We start from the raw sequence: 24,411 nt of genomic DNA on the forward strand, positions 1-24,411 counted from the left end.
CTGCCTTTGAAGGATCTTTATTCTCCGTTCCCCAGCTGCAGTAGATGTGTGTAACAACTTAGACATACAATGGGTGCACCGTGGGTATTTGTCCACCGAGAGCCAGGCCTAGTAAATGAAAAGAGGGGCACACATACCCAGGAAGCGCCTAATTAATTGACAAGCAGATATTTCTGAGTTTGTAATCATCAAACAGACTTCATTTTGTTCCCCCACCACCATCCTCGCCAACCCATCTTCCCAGGCGACTTACTTAAGAGACTTATCTTATAAATTCAGCCCTAATCAAAATAAATGACTAAAAGCTCTAAGGGAGTTTAAGGCTATACACATTTACATCAGAGGAACTGATGCAATTTAAATAGCCGCCTGTTAGCCGCCTGTGCACCGATTTAAGGTTCAAATCACCGAGAAGCCTAACGTAATACTTTCATAATACATTTTTTGTTGCTCAGTTCAGCAGACCTATATTTATGACAGCCAAGCAGGAGGGACACAGCCTCCTATGTGTGTTACGTTCAATTCCCTCAGCAGCATGCTAAGTTGGTGATCATATCATATTTAAAAAAATATTTTTAATATTTAATGTGTCACATGCTTTTTGTCTCTTTGAACACAGGTAAAATGTTTTTTTTTGTATTTGTGTACATCTGTGTGCTCTACATGACTTTCTACATACTTACTGTTCTACATTCTTCCCCCGATTTTAACAGCCAGTATTTAAGATGCTCTGTTATAGCCGGTCAGTGACGTCTAGCTAAGGTGTAACGTAAAGATGAATTGATGATCAAGTTTCCCATCAGCCAAAGTTTTTAAGACTATGTTACTGCCATGAAGCCCAATAACAGATTGTCTGTGAAGCCACATCTCTCAGTGTATAAAAGTCCACAGCTTTCTGTTATTTTAAACAGAAGCTGCTACAGCAATTTAGCACTCAGGTTTCAGCTGTACTAAAGTCAAATTCAGGGTTTATGTGGAGACTGCAGTGTTCCCGGCACAACCGGTGTCTCTGCATAGGCACGGAGTTTAATGGTGAATGTGACAGCAGCACCATGTTTGCAGAGGCTCAACTGCCTCGTGACACTGTTGCTAATGCAAACTGAACTTGACTGTGACATTTGTGGAAGCCTCTGCAGAGTTTAACTTTTGGACAAAAGTGCAGAGTGGAGGGTCAATGTGCGCAGACCTTTTGCAGTTCCACACTCACCACACCAACAAGTTCTCATCCCCTGTCAGTGAGGTGGGTTGTTTGTCTGTGTCTTTCAAAGCACCACTCCAAGACTCATGAGCATTTTCACTGCAAACTGAACTAGGCAACTTAAGTTCCTTAGTTAAGGTTAGAGAAAGAAAAAAAATCTAAATTGAATGTTTGTAGGAGTGGGAATGCATGACATAGTCTCCAGGGTCTAATGCTTTGTATGCCCAACCATCCACACTGAGAAGTGACACAGCGGAATCCTTTTTTCACATGCCTGCAAAATAGGTGCTGGACGCAGTTGATACAGTTGAAATGATAGTTTACTCGATGTTGGACTCAAGAACAGCATTGTCAACAGCATTGTCAAGCCAATTTTCTAAGTTCACTTAAATTCAATCATTCATGAAATCACAGCACAAATCTAAATGAGCTCAACAAGTGATAGATCACTGAAATCACTGCAATCCCATTGAAATAAACAGATTTTGGTCCAAATTACTGCTGTTATAAATGCTGATGTGACCACTCCCTAAGGCCGGTTACACACTGGATGCGTAGCGCGAGCGTGTCAGCTGCGTGGCGTGTCCGTTTATATTTCGGCTCCCATGTTAACAAGTTAGAGCTTACATGCTGCCTGCGTGACACGCGCGTCTCAGGTGCGGCTCATGCCTGCTAGAAATAGAACCGACGCCTATTTATTTTATTATTTTGCCTGTTGGAAGCGTTTCCAGGCAAAATAGAATAGGAAAAGATGTTTATTGTCGTTTAGACACAAATACATATTAATAAATGACATGTTGATGTTTGAAAGTCTCTAGGTTTTGATATAAATGCAAATATAAAATGTAATAAAAAGTTTTTCGATCTTCTAATATTGCACCTGCCAATACAGAATGAAATATTCTGTAGCATATTTTGCCGTCAATACTGCAGACGTTGTCTTTGCTGTAATGAAATCAGTGTATATTTATGTTGAACATGGTATTTCATTTTATCCATGGGAAACATACATGTGTACAGACAAGGCTAGCAGCAGCAGCATCGCGTCAGACACATTTCTGGTGTGTAAAGACAGAAAAATCCACGCAGCTGACACGCAACAGAAACGCCACGCAGCCAGTGTGTAACCGGCCTAATGGACACAAACAAATCATGCAACGTCATCTCCATCACTTTTCGCTGAGGATGTGTTGACGTTCCCAAGATCCCATACATTGATGGAAATTATTAAAAGGTCCTATGACATGCTGCTTTTTTATAAAAAGAAAAGAAAATGTTGGGGCATTTTAAGGCCTTTATTCGACAGGACAACTAAAGAGATGAAAGGGGAGGGAGAGGGGTAATGACATGCAGCAAAGGGCCGCAGGTCAGAATCGAACCCAGGCCTGCTGCGTCGAGGAGTAAACCTCTATATGTGGGTACCCGCTCTACCAACTGAGCTATCCGGGTGCCCGCTTTTTGGATGCTTTTATACACAATTTAAAAGCCTTAGTGGTCCCCTAATACTGTATCTGAAGTCTCTTCCCTGAAATTCAGCCTTGGTGCAGAATTACAGCCACTAGAGCCAGTCCCACAATGAGCTTTCCTTAGTATGTGCCATTTCTGTGTCTGTAGCTTTAAATGCTACTGAGGAGGAGAGAGGGGGGGCAAGGTGGAGGGTGGGGGTGTGGCCTTGACCAACTGCCACTTTGCTCATTTGAAAGCCATGATGTCTCTCTCTCTCTCATGGGTGGGCCAAATTCTCTGGGCGGGCAAAGCAGAGAAAGAGGAGGTAACCTTGCTCCTTATGACCTCATAAGGAGAAGATTCCAGATCGGCCCATCTGAGCTTTCATTTTCTCAAAGGCAGAGCAGGATACCCAGGGCTCGGTTTACACCTAGGGTGGACCCTGCTGCCGTCCCCGAGCCTGCCCTATGGTCCACCCAGGGCCCCGCCCCGGCATGCTGGCCAGGGTCCTTACATTGTCAATTTACAACCCCCAAATTCAAATCCAAATATCCATTGTACTGACTTTTTGTTCCGGATAATGATGTAACCTTACTTCCTCCTTTGCTACTGATAGAAGTCAGTTATTTTTCACATTACTCATCTGATCGCAAGAAGTCCATTGTGGCAGTTTGAATAATGCCCAATGCTAACACCATGAACACACTACAGAACCATAAATGAATGCTAAAAAGTGCTTTGTTTGGGTACAACGAACAATAATGCCAATAAAAAGCATCACAGTAAAGACCACCATTTCAGGTCACAGTCCTAGATTTGTTAGTAATGCTAAATATTGTTTTAGAGCACTTAACGGGTAATATCAACAATTGACTTATCAACTTTTCCACTGCAATACATGCCATACTTCTAAAATAATAGACCAATCATGCAGTATTTTAACAGTTTAAATACATTTTTTAGAGAAAATCCCGCATACTGAACATTACGCAAGCAATAATTTATTAGAAAAATACAACGTTTCGGTCTCAGACCTTACTTGATGAAGGTCTGAGACCGAAACGTTGTATTTTTCTAATAAATTATTGCTTGCATAATCTTCAGTGTGCGGGATTTTCTCTAAAAAAAAAAAAATTGTATCTGCTACTCTTGATCATATCCTACGCACCTGCCCGACAAAAGAGGTGTGCAAAAAAGTTTTCTTAGGTTGCACGGTTTAAATACAACCACGTTCCTTTAACAACTAAAACTTGCAGTCTGTTTTTACATTCAATTTACGTTGTTTGAGGATCTGATGCTGGCAGCATTTAAGAGTAGATCAAGACACCACAGACGGTGTGTGGTGGTGTTAGAGTGGATTTTTGTGCCTGAGAGACGGCGTGTGCACTCTTTGAGAGGTAAAATAATGACAGGCGAGGATGGATGGCTGGTGACGCGGTGACGAAAAAAGTGGCACATATTTTGGGCCTCAGGCTGGGCAGCTGTGAGAAACTTCTTCTCTCTTATCCCCTCTTCCCCTGGTTCCCCCATCCCCCCCACTGTGGCACTGTTTAAACAGAGGACAAAGACGCCCTGAGTGGTTTTTCTTTTCCGATCACATACATGGCTGCTGGCACTTTCCTCTATCTCCAGCTTTCACAGCAAGAGGAGTGACGGAGTGAGTCATGGTGGTTTTAACAAGTGAATCTTTTGATTAATTTTAATGGCACTCCTAACAAAATCTTCCACTAGAATAATATATTCCTAGCTATTATTACAGGTTATCTTCACGTTTTACTTCAAACCCATGATTTGAGATTATATTTGATACTGAAATAGATAACAATAACTGCCTGTTACCGTATGAGTCATGTCTTCTGGATAAAAGGTGCGTGCGTGCGTGCTTGACCGAGAGATGAGTATGATGCTGGTTGTTTAAGCAGCATACTTGACTTTGAAAACTACACTAAGCGGTAAATGCATGGACATATGGCAGATTTATGTGACTAAGTTTGATGAAAACCCAATTTTATGAAAATGAGGGACACACAGATGCACAAACACATAGCATCTTTTATACATCACTGGCGGCCTCCGCTGCATCCTGGGACACCAGTTCAGACAAGACTGAGAGCCAATTACAGTTTTTTAATCTCGAAAAATGATTGCATTTCTCCGTATGTATGTCTGCGTATTGGATGGCTATCATGGAGAGAAAAATGGCAGCTTGCATGTCGCTGTCACACTTTCAGGTCATGCCAGTTGGCTTCTCCGATGTGTGACAGCGGTGAGATCTAGGCAGAGCAGGAACAAGAAAGTAAAAGAGCAGAAGGGGAGAACATGGCAGCCGAGGACTACCACTCCAACATCAAACGAACATTGTCACAACAGAGCAACAGAGCCGCCCCTGTTTACTGTGACACCATTCAGCTGCTCGTCACACTGAGCAAGGCAAGGCAGAAACCTACCGTAAGTCAAGCAAGCATGTTTATTAAATAAGAGGCCAAGGACGAAGGGAGAGAGCGATAATGCATCGGCAGCAGTAGCAGCAAAGTGAGCATACTGAAGTGTTGTCAAACCTTAAAAGTAGCATTGAAAGGCAGCATTTTCTCATCTCTCCATGAAATTGAATGTTGGGGAGGGAAATTAAGTGTGCCTTCAAATAACAGTAAAGGCAATCATTGAAGCTTGCACTTGAGAAATACAATATTGAGAGGTTTCCACTGGAATTTGAGTAGCGCTGAAAGAAACAACAAAAGTGATTATTTGGTGGTATTATTTTAAAGTTGATGCAGCATATTTCTATAATGTGCAGCTGAGTAAAGGGGAGGGCTAGGGGAACTTTAAAGGTTAAGGCAGATGGAATCATTCTGCATCATGAAAAAGGGAGGGATTTTCAAAGAAAAGTGAATTCTTGTGCAAAGAGAACATGTTCCTTTTCATAATTCACTCAATGTAACAAAAGAATATGTCAAAAAAAGCACAGTTAAGTTTCTGAGTGATCTTAAAAGCATGTAATCAAATCTATAATTGTCGCAGTCTGTGCAAAAACAGATTTGCACCCATATGTTGGCATTTTGAAACAGTGTCAGATGGATCGGCAGAAGTTATGTAGTCATGCTCAAATTTAAAGAAAGAGCTTAATGATCAGCAGCCAGACTCTCGCCTGAAAGAACTGTTGTCTGTGACAGAAGGAAAACAGGAGGGGAAAAGGAGTAGGAGTGTCAGGAAGACAGACCAAAAAGAAAGGCTGTCTCCTAGCGGACGCTGGCGTGTAGGCCTGTCAGTCGTCATAGCGTGCCACTCTCCCTGCTCGACACAGTGAAACTGAGGCAATGTACCCCATGAAATATTCACCAAAGTTATCTTTGCTTAAAAGGAGGGGTGAGGGAAAAAATGTGCTGCGATAGATAGAGAGTCCCTCAAATGCTCTTGATGTCAGGTTTGCTTAGGCCTCTTTACAAGGGGGGGGGATGGGGAGACCAGCAGGGGGTCCATTAAATGTTCACACAAATGTACCCCTAACAGCACATCAGTCTCCACAGCAAAAGCCCCCAAACTCTGCTAATTCAGCTGTACTCTAAACCAAAGCTTTTGCTATTACTGCTGACACTGCTGATTATTGCTTTTCCAAAAGAATTGTAAAGACAATTCTATATTTTCATTGATGATGCTCAAGGGGAATGTAGCATATTGTCACAACCCTTTCAGCTACTGTAGTGCCTTTATTGTGGGTAAATTACAGACAGTGAATCCATTGCTTTCAACCAGGATGCACTTTGACATTTGAAACTGAACTACTGTATATTTATTGTCATTCTAACCAATGATATACATTTACAAATAACACTCTATGCTAGCTGTGAACACTGAGGCCAAGTATGAATAATCTACAATCTTTTTTTGCCGATAGGAAAGTGGAAATATTATGTATGTGTTGTTTTATAATTTAAAACCCAGAAATGCAAACAATAGAAAAAAAATCAAGGCAGAATAAATTTGATGTACAGTGTTTGGGTGAACAAATGCCTCACCTGTTATGTACTGTAACTAAGGCCAGCAGTAATCCAGCAGTAATGGCAACCCTTTGATGAGACAAGGGAGGATAGGTTAAAATCATTTGAAATTAAAGAAAAGCCTGAATAATTAGCTCCTAATTAGGCTATATGAGAGATGCAGTGATTCATTAACAATGTTTGCTTTTGAAACAGAAAGCATTGTCATGGCCATTGTGCTTGTGACGGCCTCCGTTGCCAGGATGAAATGTGGTATGAAAGTGTGGATTAAAAAACGCCATTAGTCGCCACAGCTACTGTGCAAAGGCTTCAATATAACACAATTAGACCCCATCCTTTGTATCTGTGTGAAAAGGTCAAAATCTGTCACCGGTGTTAATGCAGCACATTCTAAAATACACTCTTTTCCTGATCCTTTTTTTTTTTTTTTTTTTTCATAATGGATGCAACAAAGATGCTTGATGTGGCAGTGAAGAGCAAGACACCAAGAGGTATGGAAACTCAAATGCTTACAAGTGGTTCACGAGCCCTTGGAAATGTAAGTGTCTGATACTGATGTTTAAGTGCCATACAGCAGCTGAGACGTCTCCTACAGTAACAGAGGCAAAGATTAAGACTGCTTGATAAAAATAGTTATCACTTATCGACACTTTTCACAAGCTGGTTTTGTGGTCATTTTGCATATGATGAAGAATATATCAACTCCATCACAGCAGTGGAAAGATGTACACAACAAACAATAGTAAAAGTCGTTTTTGAAGTAAAACAGTAAAAAGCACATGCTTTATCATACCCTGTACCGCATCAAACCTTTATACTTTACCTATAAGAACTGAGTACACTGATCAACAACCAGCCTGTCCTCATCTAAAAATAAAAGAATGAGCTTCTGTGTGCCACAAATTATCATCACCTACATGCTCTGTAGTCAGGGCCATAAATCCATGAAATACTTACCACGATAGGACTGAAACGCTGTATCTTTAGAGCCCTTTCTGTTTAGTCAAGGACATCAAATACTTGTCATCTTTGCACATCTTGAGTTTCACAGAAAATGAACATCTACCTCAAGAGTCATGTTTGGACACCTTTGTCAATGGAGACTTTTCAATGCCTACTTGCTTGAAATGTGACTGGATAATAGTTAAAGGTCAAGACTGGCTTAAATGAAGAGAGAGCTCAAGGGGCTTCAGAGGAAAGAAACCTTATTAGTTATTTCACCTTTTTTATCGTTATGTTTGACTTTTCTTGTTTTATTGATCCTGTGTTGTTTTAAAAATTGTTCTTTGTTTATTATTCATGATTTAAATATACAATATGTCATCTAAAAAGTGTATTGTAAAACAGACAACCACAAACCTGACGCATGCACCAAGGGGATATGACGCTATCGACAGGCGACTGCGACCAAATGGCACGGACCTGGTCCTTGATAAAATTTCCAGATTTCTCTGTGATTATACACAACTCAACAAAATATATAACATAGATCATGCTGCATTTTAGATAATTTGCTGTTAAGCTTTAGAGTTATCAACCTTGCTAGCAATGAAAGCATCTATCTGTAACAGAAAATGTATTACTCTGGCAATAACTAAAATGGTAAAAAGATTACTTAAGAAAGTGGCAGTTTTGTTGATATTTCTAATGCGGGCATCGAATTCAGACCAGTGGTGCTGCTACTACTAAAAATAATAGTGCAAAATTATTCCATTTCAAGTGAATGTATTTCAGTGGTGTTTTCATAAAAAGACAGGGGACAGGAGTTTGCCTTATTCACATTCAATGATGAAGCAACGCTAAGATAAGCCAGGCAGATGGTGAATCTAATCTGGACCCCAATGTTTTTTGTCTATGGAAATGACTAGCTTCTTATCGGCAGAGTGGGTTATTTGAGTAGATCCTCGCTGTGGCTTAGCGAAGGGACTCAATCACTGCTGCCCAGCGATAGGCCTCACTTTCGTCCTCTCCCTCTCTCATCTTTTTATCTGGAGGAGCGGAAATGAAAGGATGGTATCTTGTTCTCTCCGCGTGAGGAGATGGAGAGAGGGACCGACATTTTCTTTTCGGCCTTAGCTGTCAGATGAAAACGTGGTTTATAAACCTGTGCTCAGAATAAAATATGCCGGCAGTTTAGGTAATCTAAATTAGCACAGACATCGAGAAAAGAAGGTATTATGAGGTTATTTGTGTTGTGGCTGTCGAGATAGAATAGAACCATAAGATAAATCTAATCACAATGTGGTAACTACAACAATATCACTGCTTCAAATCACCAGCGGCTAAATTTACAACTCTGGAGTAATCAAGCTTTTGCACATTTCGGTTAAAAGGAATATAATGTTTCCTCATTTTGTGCTTATCGTGTAGGTTTTCTGTTGTCTCTACATTGTACCAGGAGGTTATTGCACACGTTCAGTGAAGATACCAGTGCTTTTTTTCATATGTACATCTATCTAGTGGATCAAAGCAAAAAGACAGAGAGGGAAAGGTTTGAGACTATTTGAATCTACTGTAGGTGGATGAAGGAAGCGATCAATGATAGATACGGGTTTGGTCACACAGCACTTATATAGTCAATAAACAGAATCATTGGAGTCACTAACAGAGGCAAAGTCAATTTTCACAGTAACTTTGGCATGCAAATTTACACTGTTTTACCGATAGATAGATGATAAACATGTCTTCTTTCTTGAATGTTTACAAACAACACCCCTTTTTGGAGAACTATGTTCTAACTTTCACAAGACCCACAAGAAGTAACTACCGAATGTCCCCAAGGCTCCAGCACCACCAATTTAACGAGGACAAGTCAATGAACTTTTGGGTGTAAATGAGAACTAATCCATGGAATAAAGTAATGAAGGAGTGAATAAAGAATATAGTTTGTAGAAATGAAAAAACAAAAACAAAGAAGTGGGTGGTGGCCGAATGATGGAGCTTACCTTGACATGGTCTCCTTTTGTCAGGATGTCCCAGAGAGTGTACTGAAACTTGGTGAGATCCATCTGATGGCCTCCGCCCAACAAAGCCTGTGGGGGGGTAAGAGGTAAAAGTCGTTTTTTAACCAAAGTATGACAAACACTGTAACTAAGCAGATGAAGTCAAATAGAACACACACATAAATCAAACATAAAGCCTCTGTATATTTACAGGCACTCAACATATAAGGCTTTCTCTTCTCTTGTAAATTCTTAATACAATCTAATGGACAACCTGCACCACAAGTTTACACATCTCCTGAAAAGCATGTATATTCTCTCACACATATCTTAAGATGCACACAAGCTCGCAATCTCGCATCTTTTGCAGAGTGCCTGCTGGCCCCACAGGTATGGGCTTATAAAAAGTGCATTACATAACTGATAATAAACTGCATATCATCCATCTCCCATTCAGCTCACCTCCCTATAATCCCCGCTGCCATATCTGCTCATCTATTCAAGTCACTCTCTCATTAAATCAGCTTTTACAGCCAAACGGAAGAAGTTTACTGCTTATAGAAGTCAAATATCATCAATCATGGGGTAGGCTGTAGTTATACAGATATACTGCATGTTTTAATTCACTGGAGGACAAACACATCGTTCTTCCTATATCTGAATAAACTCCCGCAGAAAAAAGGGGGGAAAGAAACTGACAAGCGAATTAATCTGCTGCTTTTGCCAGCTGAAATCGAAGTCAGTGAGGCGGTGTGTACCAGTGGATGCCCATCAGTCACAGGACCTTGTGCATGGCCTGAAATAGTTGAATGTGATGCTGCTGCACATTGGGAGGTAAAGGATGGAGGGGTGGAAGGTGGTGCAGCTTTCAGTGTTTATTCATCTGAAACACTGTTCCCTGGAAGCCATTTTGGCAGCGATGTATCACAGCAGGCACTGACCTTTAGATACTATGCACAATTAAGCTAAGCTAATAAACACGACTGTGGATCTGGACGTTTGGACTGGAAGGCAGGTGCTGTGAATCCCCTTGGATGTGAACGGCGAAAAGTTCTTTTGTGCTTAGGTAGGCTTTCCTTAGCCAAATTGAAAGGTGTTTGTTTGAAACGCATTCAAAATATGCTGTGTGCACTGGGAGATGAGCTGAATCGGGCTGAAGTTCACCGTTTGTTGTGCAGTATTCAGTCTCTTTTGTTATTGGTGACACGCTATTTGCATCTTGAGCTCGACCTTTGTTAAACAATAAGCAAAAGTTTGGTTAGATAGTTAGCAAAAATGTCAATGAATTGCTGGTTCAAGCTTCTCATTTGTAAGCAATTGTTAGAGAATCTTTGAGTTCTGGGATGTTGGTCGTACACAAAAAAAGAAATTTGAAGACATCATCGGTTTCAGAACTTGTGATGACATTTAATTGAATAGTCAGATTAATCATTCATAAAAATATTCCTTAGCATCAGCCATGTACTATAGTTTGTAAGACTCGGCTCGGTTAATTCAAGCATTACACTCATGGTTGTAGCAATCCTCATTTCTCACCACTGTTTTACACCCATCAAAATAATCATCTTTGCTCGCTTGGCAAACAGTTCAAAAACACAAGGACGATTGGGAAACTAATGTGAATCTTTTTCACTCTCACGGTGTACAACTGTAATGAGCTTCAACCTTTTCCATGTTAGATCTTCACCCGCACTGCAACTTGGAAATATTATATGAATGTTGACTTTTTGGTAAATAGCATTAAGCGTCTTACACTTTAATGTAGCATCAGTTACTCTGTAAGCTGTGTCTAAACTGCAATTTCTAAGAAATTTGACTCCTGTTATGTGAAAATTCCCCAAAAGTTCCGATGAATTAGATCTACAGTTGATTTAGTCAAATTAATATGAGGACTGATATAGCAGTATGCAAGAGATTGCCTTACACACAGAGAGAGAGAGAGAGAGAGAGAGAGAGAGAGAGAGAGAGAGAGAGAGAGAGAGAAGAGGAAAGATCAAATAACATTGCTACATACTGTGTTATGTTATTTGATAGATACAGCTAGTCCCAGAAGCAGTTCTACAAATACCACTTATATCCACCTAGCAAGACAATATTGGGTTTCTAGTTATGAAATGCATCACCTTGCAAATATGTGGAAACAGCACAAACAAAAAGATGAGATCTATTACAATGAACCCACACAACTGAAAATATTACCACTCATACACAGTATTAAAGCACACACAGTATGTGTGTGCTTACTGAATGTTCACATACATGAACTGAAAGTCACATATGTAATAAAGCTGCCAGCTACTTCTGTCAGTTTGCCTCATCTAAGCATCTCTGGCACTCGGCTTTTATCATCAGTCAAGTACCCAGCGACAAATACAGAGGCACAGCATGTTGTTCAGATAGAAAAGTACTTGCTCTGATCCCCTTCAGGCCCTTTGACAGAAGAGGACAAAACATCAACCAAATAATAGAAGTCAAAGTGCAGATTTCCCAAGGTAGCAAGAACACTGGTCATCTTACCTGATACAGAATGGTACATACAATCCCCCCCCCCGAGTCCAAAGGTCCAATTTGAAGCCCAGATGGTTTTCACTGAAACCTTCCCTGGTCATTTCAGCTGGGACATTTCTGGAACAAGTTAGACTCAAATCTTACATTTAATTTGGTGATTAAAGTTTATTCAGGCAATCCTAGAGTGGTTGCTCCGCACTGCTCTGTGGAATTAAGGTATTCTTCTACCCCAGCAGTGGAAACTATATTTAATCTTATGGAGGTATAACCCTAGTCATGTAAAAGATTAAGCCAATGTCCCACATTTACAGCAAATATTAACAATATGTCAAGAAAACAAGAAAGTGAAATGATACCATGATTACTGAGGTAAGAGATGACAGGCTATTTGCTGACAGTTTATTAAAATGTAACTGGTACAAGAACAAACTAAATACATGATTACAGTAATTGTGACTTAAGCATATTGATACATTCGTGAAGCTGATAAGCCACATTATATCTTGCAATGCACCAGCCGAATTAGGCCTGAAGCAAAGTAATTAGGTAAATCAAAATCAAACTTAATACTCTTAGCTTTTTGGCTGATTTCACTTAGATCTACAAAGGCCTAATCTTAAAGGGAAACACTAATGCAGTTGAGCTTAGCTTATCCATCATTTTCTTTGCTTATTAAAACTACTGCATGTACATATCTTAGTATTCTGTATGTCAGTGGAAGTCACAATAAAATGTGTTTTCAAACTCTAGAATTCAATTAAACTTATATAACAAATATTTGGCTTGGACCATATTAATCAAAACATGATAAATGGAGCCTTAAAGTCTACACTGTGCCATTAAAAAAAAATAACCTTTATACTTAAAGGCTACAGAGGAGTATGTTTTATAAATGACAGTGGTCCCTGTGACATTTATTGACCTGTAATAACTTGTCATCATCAGCTCTAACTTCAATTAAACAGCCCACAGATTCCATCTTTCAGGAAAGTCCAATTTCAGCCTTTAATGATGTAAAAATCAGGTGTTGTTAGATTCTTTAACCATGCTAATGACCAGTGCCTATTTTCCTAAGATAAAAGCAAGAAGACAGGCAGATGGATCGATTTATGGCATCGCATCAGTCTATATTTTGCTCAGTATCCAGGCTCAGGGAACATTTCATAAAGGCCATAGGGTCGGCTTATCACGGAGCTAAATGCCAATGTAATTATTAGTGTCTGGAGATAGTGGAAAGGGAAGCACATCCTGCGGCAGTACACATATTTAATTAATAAATGTCACTCTGTAGAGGGAGTAAGGGGAGTGTAAGAGAAAGAAGCAGGGAGGGAGGGAGTCAGAGTGACAACAATACCGATCCTGACTTAAGTGCACAGGCACACAACCACACCCGGTGTAGAAATCCACATAATAAACAAGCATGAGAACAGGAGCATAATCAGATTCTTAGTTTAACCCTCGTTATAAAACAACTATAGAGATACAGGAAAGTTTACTCATGTTTTCACAACCACGTTCTACGTGACTTACATACATTAGAAAAATTATAGTTTCAGTTCAGGAAATAATGTGATCATTTCATTTATAGCAAAAAGGGCGAAATCTTTGAAACCCTACGCTAAAATGTATTATTTACAATCCTTTATGTTTAAGGTAATGAACAGCCATCAGCACAAAATAAAGCAGAAATGGCTCATGGTCAATGTTGCTGATCGGGGAATTGAGGCTGTGCCAGTAGTAGCTCCTATTAAAAAGTATTTCTCTGTATTTTCAGTATTAACTATTTAACCAGTAGCTACATGCTGGATGTTCAGTAAAACACAGAACACACACGTGCACATTGTGGTAAGGGCTGTGCACACTTGGTGCACAGAATTGCCACCTGCGAGCATTCGTGTGCTTTGACCAACAAGACAATGATAACCTGATTGGTTCGCAGCAACACGGTTTAGTGACAGTTTACGGACCCAGTGATCATTCTCCAACCTTATTACACTGAAAACACCCGACCAGATGTGTTCCATCAACAACAACAGTAACACATTGGTTTATATTCAACATGCAACATGACATCATGACTTCGGGTAAACATACACGCCACTTTCCTTAAGCCAAGTGGCGTGTTACCTGTACGCATTTTGAGCTATCCGCGTGTAGGTCTACGCTGTATATAGCAGACGGCAGTCTGCAACGTCACCGCGTAAACATACACACCACTTTCTAAAGCCACGTGGCGTGTTATTGCGAGGCTACGTGTTATCGCGAGGCTACGGTTGGGTTTAGGAAACGTGACACGCGGCTTGGGTTTAGGAAAAGAACAACCGGTTAAGTTTAGGAAAGGAAGAATGGGGTTGGGGTTTCATACTACTCGCTACAGCGTCAATTCATACGCAATCACAAGGTAACGGAAGTCAACGGAGGCCAAACGGCGTTGATAAACACGCTAAAAAGCAAGTATGCGTCTTGATAACACGCCAATAATGGCATACGAATTGGCGTTTCATACATACGCCACTTCATGAGATCAGTCTGCAACATGGGATGCTGTGATTTAAACAGATTGTGTTTTGCCTGAGTTTTGTGAGTGATGAACTGTGCATGGTGCATAGAGGATACAGAACGGCACAAAACTTTGGCTGTGGCTTACACACAGCTGTTGTGTTCACTGTTGCTGGTTGACATGAAGCCGGAGGAGTTCAGTGACTATGCAGTGTGTTTTGGAGGGAGTTTAACAGTGAACCTTAAGGGGAGAGAATTAGCTTTCTTTTAGCTTTTTGCAGGCATTTGTTCACTTAATCACAAATATGGGGTGGAGGGAGGGGTGAGACAAAAGACTTAAAAGTACGCAAAAACATCTTCTCATAGCATTTTGGTCTTTCCAGTCAGCAAACATTTCTGGTATCTGAGCACCAGTGACGTCAAACCATTGGACTCAAGTTTACCGAAACAAATGCAGAGACAAGAGAGGTGCACACTCATGCCACTGCTGTTCAGTAACAAAAGTCTGAGTCCCGGTTTACTTTGTAGAAGGTCAAAGGGGTCAGGTGTCCTGTCTCTTTGCTTTTCCTGCTGTCAACGAGTATAGACACAACAGGCAGCTTGTCACACAGGACGCAAGTTTCCATGATGCCCCCATGCTACTTTCTCGCTCCTTGCCCCCTCTCAAACACAACCCCCTATCTTGGATTGCTGCTTGAGTCATGACTACACCTGGGACCCTCTTTGCCTCAATGCCATTTCTGTCATTGGATCAGCTGCTGACTCCAGCCCTCTATCCCCTGTCTTTTGTTCTCTGCCTACATATTAACTCCGAACTGCCTGGAGAACAGAAAAGGACTTTAGGCAGCTATTAAAAAAAGAAAACAGATCAAGGTCCTGAAAATCTGCACACAAAAAAAAGATGTCTCTAAATGTTTCTCATGCAACAATTTCTATCCCTCTTACACGTCTTCTGAAGGCGACACTCCTCAGTGCACAGAAGTGGGTATCCTTATTTGGAAACAATAGCAGGCGTGCTTCTGAGGCAACTGTGAAGCTATTGCAAAGCAGATGCTTTTTTCTCTCGCCAATCAATTTAACACCTACACCCCCCCCCCCCCACTCCTTCATGCTGGCTTTGGCTCATCAGTTTTAAATGGCACAAGGCTTTCTTGCATTGTTCTTTTGACTTACTCGAGGGGACAAGAAAGGTCTCTGCTTAAGTAATAGCCCTATCAAGCCTTAATCACCAATAGTTTGGGTCAGCGCAGACAAAAAGAATAAAGCCCTGCAAAAAAACATAGTACAAAAAAACACGTTGTTGCAGGATGTGAAGACTCATTGGATTCTTATACTTTTGTAGAGGCAATTATATTTCAGAGAGTCTGTAAAACAAAATGAAGATTTGGAAAAAAAATTCCCCCGACTGAATCTTGCACTAGACAGAATTGCAAGGGAAAAGCCATCTGTGTCTGACTCTTATCCCTGGCTTCTCCAGAGCCTGGATGAGCCTGAGCCAGCAAATGTCAGTCAGATAAAGACCAAGCCTGACAGACAGACACAGGAGTTTTGTCATTTCGTGTGTCATCCCTTTGCTAGCAAGCCCAATCTTTGCCGGTCTCAAAAGCCCTGAGATGATGGGGGAAGGAAACATTCTCAGGGTGAACGTCAGGTTGTGTAACTCCTTCAAGTGCCACAATAGCTGAAACATTGAGGACGTGCACTATTCTGGTGCCCCTGCGGCCTTCGAGAGCTTTCATTATTGTCTTATGTGCTGCACGGCGGGGTCACCATGGAAACACAAAACACATCAACCGTTTCACCACAAAGGATATGAGGTTCCTCAATAAGATGTTCTTTCAGGAGCCAGTGGTCTGTCTGGGGTCAGAGAATATTAGATGCGACATGATATTTAGAAATAAAATAGAGAATTCTGCAATTCATCTGGATTTGTGATGCTTTAGACTGAAAAACCTAACATTAAGCAGATGACTAAACTGTGGGGCTGGCCAATAACTATACTGTATATTATTGTGACTTTCACTAAAGTGTTATTGTGAATAGTGATACTGTTATTTAATAAAGTTGTTAAAATAAATTATTACGAGCAAAATGAGTTGCTCAAGTATTAGTTTTACATGTTTGAATATTTTTGTTGCAGTCAGATTTTTTTTTATGTGATTGTAAATGCATTTGCATTACCACCATCTACATCAATATTGGCAAACTATTTCTATAAAGGGAAATTCTGATATTTTTCACCCTGGGTCTTATTCTCATAATTAATTGTGTCCATTTTTATTATGTTTCATAGATCCCTATGCAGTTAGCTACAATAGCTAATCCAGGGAATCATGCTTTCTGTGTTTACTTTAGTTTGGACTCAGAGACGAGCATTATAAATGATTTATGTAAAATATAATTTAATTTAGCTAGCGCTGCTTCCCGTCACGATATACGTTGTTTTGCCAGAGGTGTGTTTCCTAAATATGTACAGCAAAGGAGATGAGTGCAAAGCTAGTATGACACATAGCCAGAACAGCCACAATTAGGAAGATAAAATCTTGAAAAATACCAAGATTTTCCTTTAAAGTTATATTCCTTAGAATGTTTCCCCTTTTTGATATATAATGTACTCTTTTCTTTTTTAAGTTATAATCCTTAAAATGCTCATGAAACAAACAGTTTTTGGTATAATTCATGGTTGACATGCAGTTGCAATTATTTTGACTGACTTCTTTATTTAAACAACGCAAATTTGTTTAGTTGAGCTGCACAGTTGCTCCTCTGTTGTATTTCTGACAAAGTTGAGCGGCTTGAGTGTTTGTATCAAATTGCATTTGTTGTTACCAAAAGTAACCACAGGTGTCACCAAATTAACCAGAACTGAAATCTTCAGGATTACGACTTTAACATTGTGAAACTGACTTTAACTTCATCACCCACCCCAACTATACTGTAAAAAGAAATGAATGTACATAAAATAAGACAATTATCCATTTTCTGTCATTAGCATAAATTAAGGAATAATCCCTCTAAAATGTTCCAGAAAAGTTAATGGAGTATTTAGAGACGGCTCCCAATGCCAACCCATCCTTTCTATTCTTGAGATATTGTACAAGATCACTGATCAATGCATTCACCTGGGAAGCACTAGCATAGATTGTACCAGAGGAAACCGATGTCTATTCTCCGTGGACGTTGCTCATTGCACAGTGTGTAACCTGTTCTTGGGAGCTGCAGTTACACAGGTGCAACATCAATAGTATTTGTCAAGTGGTTAAAGCTGATAAGAATACAAACGATTGCCTTGAGCTTGCTTTAAGGGCGGTTTGTCACTACAAGACGATGATTTTTAGTGATTGAGTCAAAGCGGTACAAACACAGCTTTGTGATTGAACTCTCTTAAGTCTTAACAGTGTTGTATTTTTTATACATCTCACTTTTTTCTCCATTATTTTCAATACTTCGGAGGATGTTTGTGGAAAAACATTTTGTCAAGAAAGAAGCTGTAAACAGAATTTAAGTAAAGAAAAAGGTGACGGATAAACAGAGTAGGTAAACAGATACACACAGATAGACAGAAGAGATACAGACAGATAGAAGACAAGACACCTCTTGATATTAAACCTTTTTTTAAGGACTTGTTGGAGCAGCATAAAACGATGCCTCTTCACTTTGCTTCCCTCTCTTACCTTTGACGTCCCACTGGTTGCATTACCTGTGCGCATCCAATCACGGCATTTACATAACAAAAGACGATTGCGGAGGTGCAGAGGAAGAGGGCAAGATAACAGATTGAGGAATGTCAGGTGTGCAGCCTGAAACAAATAAATAAAAAAAAAAAGTCTTTCACAGTTACCACCTAAATCATTAGTTGTACCCCTCCTCCGCCTCCCCTCACTGTCCTCCTATCTCAAAAGAACATGACACCTTACAGCGTTTTTTAGCAGGTCAGTTTTCTCTACCTCAGCTCTACAAACCGCATATCACTCCACCTCTGGTTTCAGCCTGTCATTTCGCATTATATAGCTTGAAAGCACTCCAGCTGGGGAGCAAAAACATGACGCGTGTGATGGGGGGTGATGAATGGTACTGAGGGGGGGAAGGTGCAGACCACCCCCTTTTTCCCCTTCAGCGTAGCCAGCCTCATATACCCAACAGGCTTTTAACACAAGACTATAATCTTTTTGGAATACAGAAGCGGATATGCAAAACCTGTATATGGCTGCAAGTGTTTAATACTATGATTCTACTCGCCTGCACATACCTAATTCTACCATCTAAATTACTGAGATCATACAGTGTAAGCTGTGTATGGTTTAACTTTACTACTGTGTCATCCACAAGCAAACACAGCGTGGTATGGTAAGCCTGTACATACACTGTTAAGTAACATCATGGCCTACATCCATACAGTCAATTCAGTAAGACTGGAATGCTACTGTAAGTACAGCTTAGGTCTGCAGATATAAAACTTCTAGGTTACTCTCGGTGACGTAAAAGCATACATTGCTCCAAATAAAGGCATTTCAGAAAGTTAAATACAGACCGTAAAAGAAAACTGCTCTTGTAGTCCCATCTAGAACCAAAACTCTCCTCATAAAACACACATCAAATCCTAGAATCATTGCAAGCTTACGAAACCTCCCTACAAATGCATGAAAAAGCTAATTCTTGGAAGCAGATGAGAATTGTTCATTTCTGAACAGGAGGGATCTCACTCTTTTTTAGAGAGAGCGAGGCAGGAAAACAGCACCAGAGGCCCAGCCCATGACAAAACAAAGAGATTAAATGACCTGTGAATGTGACTTTCCATTTTTCCATTGGCTCATGCTCAGTTTAGAGGCCTGCTGCCCCCTTCTGGAGGCTGGCGAGACATCATCAAACAGTATGTACTGTAATGCCTGCCTTCCTGTGGCTGTGGCTGTGATTTGAATTATAACAGTCTTTTGGGTTGATTAAATGTGCAACAATTGCAGTCATGGTTATATCTGGACTCCATATGTAATGCACAGTTTATGTGCAGCATTGTATAAGAAGTCAAAAGCCATTATACTGTTTTTAGCACATTTTAAAAGCCTATACACTGATTCAATATGCATCACTAAATGTCTCTCTTCACTAACATCTTGCACATTCCGTCAAGATCTTAATTCTTGCCATCAAGATGAAAAATAGCTGAAATATGCCCTATTGATAAACAATACAAAAACAGAATGCAAATATGCAGGGCCCCCCTCTGAAGTGAGATTTCAGTGTTGGCTAAGGCCAAATGTCAACCAGCCCCAAACAGATGGTGTGAAGAGCCGGGCCGAGTGGCTGACCTTGGTTGGTAGTGTCTAGGGGTGGGAGGGGAACCCAGTGTTTGTTTTCTGTGTTGTGAACATCAAAAGAGCTCAGTGTTGTTGCCAAGATAGAAAGGTGAAGTCATGTCAGGCCGGCTTGCTTTGCAGGTGCTTTCTAGCTTTGTGGGATGCTGTCAATCTGTCACTATGACAGAACGATGTATGATTGATAAATGATATAGGAAAGGTTTTTGCTGTTCATAACTGTAATCATGTTATGGGAAGTATTTAGATATAACTATTCAGTTAATTGTGGTCTATAAAATCACAATTTTCCAGTGCCCAAGGTGACATCTTCATATTACTTGTATTGTTTAACCAACAGTTTTACTAGAACATGTTTACATGCTCTAATTTTCAAAAAACATTATTTTTATCATACTGTCTGTCTGAATATACCTGTATTCACCCCCTGTCTAAAAGTACTTCAAGTGAATCTCCTTACAATGCTCAGAGGAAATAAATAGAAATTTCAACAATTCATGACATCTGGGGCAACTCCTGCTGGTAAAGATCATGTGACATAGTCAAGACCTCCAACTAATTGACAGCTCTCTTCTACTGTATATAGGAACCCCTGTGGTATAGCTAATATGATTAAACTGTGAAACAACCAAGATTTCCACACTCACTAACAAGCTGTTTTGGGGAATTCCTAAGCTTTCATGTACCTACAGCAATGTTTTTCATCTATACACTTTAAAAAAAAATTTGCCCTCTTCTTATCACCACCAAAAGGTATTTGAACACCAAATGTTTTTTTTGTTTTTGTTTTAAAATCAGGGGATTTATTCCGCTTTCCTGTTCAAAAGAGAAAGAATAACATTCTATATTCTTAATCTCTCTGTGTTTCTGGAAGACTGAGTAAGGGGCTTTGAGGGGAGGCTGGTGGTTGGTAGATGGATAAGTGAATTTCACCTCTGCACAAATGCCCATTTCTTGAGAGAAGGCAATTTCCTCCAGCTCTGTTCACCACTACATTAGCTGCAGTCCAAGCTTGGTCACACATCAATACTTCTGAGAATGTATTGTCCTATGGGTAATGCCAAAAGAGAAGAGAGTCCTCTCTTTGCAAGATTTAGCTAAAAGCTGATTTAGTGCAAATGTTTCAGTTTTGAGTATTGACATGATATCTGCTTAAGTCTCTATGCTGTGTTTAAAAAAAAAGACTATTTAAAAAGATTATACATTTTTTGACAATGACAAGACATTCTTCTTGGATACCTATGATTACCTTCCAAAAGCGAGTGAACTTGAATCTACATTAACAGTGGTTTCTCCAGGAATAGAGGGCTATAACATAATGATAGAATACTGAGGGAGCACCGCATCAAAATATCCCTTTTCCCTCCCGAGTGGAGTGCCTCCTTTGATCATCAAATTGTTCTCCTGAAAATCCTCTCTGTTCTTGAATTATCTGGGCCGCTGAAGTGGAAACTAAATTTTCTTTGGAGGCCAAAGCTTCTTAAGAGAAAGGGAAGAGAAGGGGGAAACCAATAAAAAGGTGTGAAAATGACACAAATTGAATAAGCGTGCAAAAAATAATATATGGCCCAAACCCTGAGCATCAGAAGAAAAGTAATCAAGGTCTTCAGACATTACAACTGAGCAATTTTTTTTCCTTTCCTGTCCACATACATATAAAAGAGTACAGCATGAAGACCCAGCGTTACTGCATTCTCTCAACAACTGTGTTATTCATCAATGTGAAATGATTTACACATATTCAGGGTATGAACTGGCTGTACAGCAATGTAATTGCAATGTTAAACTCGGCAAAAATGTATTTCTATGATAGAAATGCCAAAGAATAAATAAATGGTCTTAGAGCAAAATCGTTTCTCTAAATACCTCCCAGTACACAGAATTAACTGCTCGTATCGTACAACGGTTACTGCCCTTGGACCTTGATTAACGTGCTAACACAGGGCCGCTTGTCACTTCTAATGTAAATTGCCTGTTAACTACTGTCAATGGCACCCTGTTGAATTTGCCCAGCTTGATCGCCGTTTGTTGTGGTTGCAGTTAAGTACACATTTTCATATTCATGCATATTCATACTGATTCATCCTCTTCAGGTGCAGTTGAATTCATTATGAATGCCTCCCCGTTAGCCAGCAGAAATAACAAATGAGCACTGATTTTTCCCATCCGGCAGTCTTTCATGTGGTTACAGCTTTGGTGCTGCTTAGCTTTTTTTCTGTTCTATACTAACAGCACAATATCCAAACAATTTCTCTAGTTAGACATTTTACAGCAGCTAAAATTAGTACGCCAATGCAAGATACACATCGTCACCCCTAACATAGTGGAGGACATTTCTACCTCTAACCATAAATACAGCAAACTTAATTTGTGAAAAATTTGAACATCACCGTAAACACATTTTCAGCAATGTGACAACCTACTCACAAGTTAAACTTTCCTGCCATGCAGTAGGAGAACCCAGCAGTGTGCAGGAGTGTATGATTGTGTATACCAATTGCCATTTATAGTAGAAAAAGGAACAGGGAGCAGAAGAGGAAAAATTGAGCTCTAGCCATTTTGTTTACAGCCAGAGATTTTGGTATCTGCTGCCTGGTGAGAGGGAATCTCAACAAGTTTAAAGTGAAACCGACAGCCGCATTCTCACACATTGCAGCTTAAGGGAAAATCACTGTTGGGAAACTGTCCTTATCCTTTTCAGAATTCAAATGAATTTGGAAGGGACCCTGTTGTACGTGTGGAGAAAACAACAACCCCAACAGACATACAGTCAACCTAAGCAAGATATAAAAACCACAGAGATAGCAAAAGAGGATGAAGATGTGTATCAGCTTGCTGTTTGGCAAACCTGAAAAATGCTAAACTACACGACTCGACTATATGGCTAAAATTGGAAATCTTAAAGCATTTACATTAGACGCAGATCTGATATGGTGTATGTATAGATGATAATGGCGCCATGCAATAGTGATCTTGTACTTTTGATTTAATCTCACATTCACCAGTGCTGTAAATACTCACTTGTGCACCGTTTATTTATGCACAAATAGTTCCCAACAAATGCACTATTTACTCCTGTTTGAGTAATGTTTGCGAAGATCTACAGTATTCAGTTGTTTTAGGAAATGACTTAGTCATTTTATACATACATACTGTATATAAAGTACATATTTAATTAGGGTTAGGTTGGTCTTTTCATTGGATGTATTGACGACAAGGAAAATATAGAATTAACGCCACCCTTATCCTTTAAAGGATATCTCCTACAATACAAAAGTGGACATGCTGTATACCATATATTTAGATGATGTACTATATATTACAAATACCTTGCTAGACACTTTTTTGTTGTTTTTGTTAGGGAATCTAAGTACCTTAAGGTCTGACAGGACATGGATTCAGGTCTAATTACATAACCTAAGTGAAGGCAACTTGGTGGCCTCCAGACCTCACTATACCTACCAGCATTGTAGTATAAACTGCATGAGTGAAAGACAACTTACCACTGCTTCATCCTCAGAGAGAACCTGCTCTTCATCATGGACGAGTGCCACTTTTGCCTGGACTTCATCCACTGTTATACTGTTGTGTTGAAAAAAAAAAAAGACCGATAACAGCAGTGGGTTAGTCTTAGTATTTTGGTACAATGACTAAATGTCCTCCTACATTAAAATGAATACAAAAAGCAACGCATTTGTCAATTCAAGTCAACTTAAAAAAATAAAAAGCCATCTCAAAACACGAGTTCCAGTCTTAAAATGAGTTGAATGAAATTAATCAAATTTAATAAGAAAATGTGGTTAGTATTCCTCAAAGTTCGATCTTTTGGATTCACAAAACATGGATTATGGTGCGCAACCTGTTTCGAGTTATCAATGAACCAGTCTGTACTTCTGTTATCCTCTAGAGATGACAGAATAAAGCAGCACTAGCTAAACTGCAAACGAACATTACTGGTGTTTCAACTGATATGAGGGTAAGTTGAACATTGGGTGATTTGAGTAAGTTCATTCTTTAGGCCAGTCAGTTTAGCCCATCTCAACACACAACACAATCAAAATCAGCACCACCCATTATCCTGGAACAACTCTTTTCTTAAGCCACTCTTCCCTGCTGGTGTCTTTCCTTCTGAGGTTCCACCTAAACTAACATTACTGAGCTGAGATAATGACTGCATAGCCAGGATCAATCCCGAGAGTCTATCAAAAGCGGAAGTGCAGGCAAACATACAAAGCGAATAGCTTGTTCCACTACAGAGGATCAATGCTCGGGGTAAGTGCGGAAAAAAAACAATGGCTCCCTCCATTGTAAGCTGGCACAGAGGCTGCAGAGCAGCAGCTCTGAAAATCTTGTGTGGAAAAAAAAACTGGCTTTGGCCGCAGTCACAGAGGGCATTATAGACATGGACCATGGCATCATAAAAGCAGGTGCTTTGCAATGCACACCTACAGTGGGTTTGACTGAAAGAGACCGCAATAAACATTAGGGAACTCACTCTCACACACACATAT

At 39.9% G+C, this 24,411-nt stretch overlaps 1 protein-coding gene across 6 annotated transcripts in view; it reads right to left on the minus strand.

The window, feature by feature from the left end:
• The window catches only part of LOC120573318 (glucosidase 2 subunit beta-like), a 129,267-nt gene that overhangs the window by 78,377 nt on the left and 26,479 nt on the right, over nt 1-24,411 (minus strand). For all 6 annotated transcript variants that reach the window (XM_039822983.1, XM_039822984.1, XM_039822982.1 and 3 more), the window contains 2 exons: nt 23,404-23,482; nt 9,585-9,671 (listed from right to left, as the gene is read on the minus strand). In XM_039822983.1, coding sequence (XP_039678917.1) covers nt 9,585-9,671; nt 23,404-23,482 — 166 coding nt within the window. The remainder of the gene's footprint in view (nt 1-9,584; nt 9,672-23,403; nt 23,483-24,411) is intronic.

Source organism: Perca fluviatilis, chromosome 14 (genome assembly GCF_010015445.1).
Source record: "Perca fluviatilis chromosome 14, GENO_Pfluv_1.0, whole genome shotgun sequence".
NCBI classification, from domain to species: Eukaryota; Metazoa; Chordata; class Actinopteri; order Perciformes; family Percidae; genus Perca; species Perca fluviatilis.